The sequence below is a fragment of the Magnolia sinica genome, chromosome 8, assembly GCF_029962835.1.
Source record: "Magnolia sinica isolate HGM2019 chromosome 8, MsV1, whole genome shotgun sequence".
Lineage (NCBI taxonomy): Eukaryota > Viridiplantae > Streptophyta > Magnoliopsida > Magnoliales > Magnoliaceae > Magnolia > Magnolia sinica.
Genome location: NC_080580.1, coordinates 71,698,162 through 71,699,977, shown reverse-complemented (window position 1 = coordinate 71,699,977; position 1,816 = coordinate 71,698,162). Strand labels below are relative to the sequence as shown.

Here is a 1,816-nt window from a genome sequence, read left to right as displayed (position 1 = left end):
ACACATGTGCATTCTTGACAAGAGACGTACCAGATGCTTGAATCTGAAATATGCAGCTCCAACCCTCCCACATGCAACATCCACCTGAAAGAATGCGCATAACCGTCATGCTTGAGTAATCAATACAGGAATGTACAAGTAAAACCATAAAACCAGAGATACTCACTGCATTTTTAGGATCTCCTCCATAGTTGACGATTCATTCTAAAGCCCTTCTCCCTCCTCCTTTACCCGGGCTTGGGACCGGCAATGCAAGGAGTTGCATTGGCGGAGTTAAAAAAGGGCTTAGGCTCCATTTGGTTTTCAAAAAAAAAAATGTTTTCATAAATACTAATGTGATGACCAAATGGAGCCTAAGACTATAAATACGTTCAAATATAGAGTACAAAATTCATTCAATATTAAAAAAATAAAAAAACAAGTGCCAAATTAGTTCAAAATTAGTTCAAAATGCACACAACAAGTTCAAAATTTGTTCAAAATGCACACAACACATGTTCAATTATACAGTACCAAATTTGTTCAAATTATTGAATTCTCAAAGCCTCTTTCCCCCATTGCACAAATGATCCTGGACCGGCCTCTCCAAGTGTAGATGCGAACCCATCTTCTTTCCACAAAGGAGCGTGAGGTTGTATAACCTCAGTCAGGACAACAACAAAAGCTCCATCTTCCAATGGTTCGCAATGGACAATTGCATTTGGATTAACTTCGTGTACTTCACCACGAGCAACTACACGTTTTCCAAAACCAAGCAAGTCCAATCTTTTACTGATATATATAATATCCGGCTACATTTACACATAAAATGGCATTGTTATTGTTAGCGTTTATAATATAATTGTAAGCTCATTATAGTAAAAAATTTATACTTGCATACCGACGATGCCTGAGTAGATTTAGCGACTGTTGGTGATGAGAGATTTTGAGTATACTGTCTATCTTTCTGCATATCCACCAATGTTTTCTTCATCTCAACTATATCTTGAGTCATACCATCCAATTTTTTCTTCACCTGAGATAACTCTTGAGTTACGCTCTCTTTTTCTTTTGTCACATTCTCTACCTTTGAACGAGCAGGGGCTGACTTCTTCAGTCCTACCTTGCTTATTGAGCAACCTAGACCCCGCATTCGCCCTCTATTGTCAGAACCAACCAACTGTAAAACATTGTAAATCAAGTTATTAGGATATTCATAATTACCATAAAACTTAAGTAATTTTTAAATTTTATTAGTACCTCTGTAAGGGCATCATCCATGCCGGTCATCCTAGAAGCAGGATTGCTACTATAGAGCTCATCTAGTTTTTCCTGTGAAAAAATACAAATGAATGCAATATAATTCAAAGTTATACATAGGCTTTTCATAAGGGTACTAGTTAGTGGTACGAGGGATGCACTTACAGCAAGGTCAGGATATTGGACAACTTTGTCCTTTCTTGTATGGGCTCTTAAGAAGACTTCACATCTACCTATCTCGACATCAGAGGTAAGATTCTTCTCCATCGCCTTTGGCACATTACATATCATTTAAATACACATCATTAATAGATTTAAATGAATGATAATTCAATTTTAAATTCAATTTTAAACTATAATATCTATTTTTAAATACATACCATCTTATTGCGAGTAATAGCCATGTTGTGTCTCCCAAGACACGTAGGTCCTTTTAGCTTGGCCCGATTGACTTTATTCCTTACGCTTACCCTCTTGAATTCCTCGGTTGTACGTTGATCCACAAAGGCCCTCCAATCCTCCATAGGGATACTTGGGGGGGCAAGACCATCTCCCACAGCAATAGGATCCTTGTTTG

The 1,816-nt window shown here is 37.5% G+C and overlaps 1 protein-coding gene across 1 annotated transcript; it reads right to left on the bottom strand.

The window, feature by feature from the left end:
- Nucleotides 1–802: 802 nt before the first annotated feature.
- LOC131254049 (uncharacterized) lies at nucleotides 803–1,506 on the bottom strand. Its single transcript, XM_058255088.1, has 3 exons — nucleotides 1,405–1,506; nucleotides 1,240–1,311; nucleotides 803–1,159 (listed from the first exon to the last, which is right to left on the bottom strand). The coding sequence occupies exons 1-3, from the start codon at nucleotides 1,504–1,506 to the stop codon at nucleotides 824–826; spliced, it is 510 nt and encodes a 169-aa protein (XP_058111071.1). The 3' UTR covers nucleotides 803–823.
- Nucleotides 1,507–1,816: the final 310 nt, after the last annotated feature.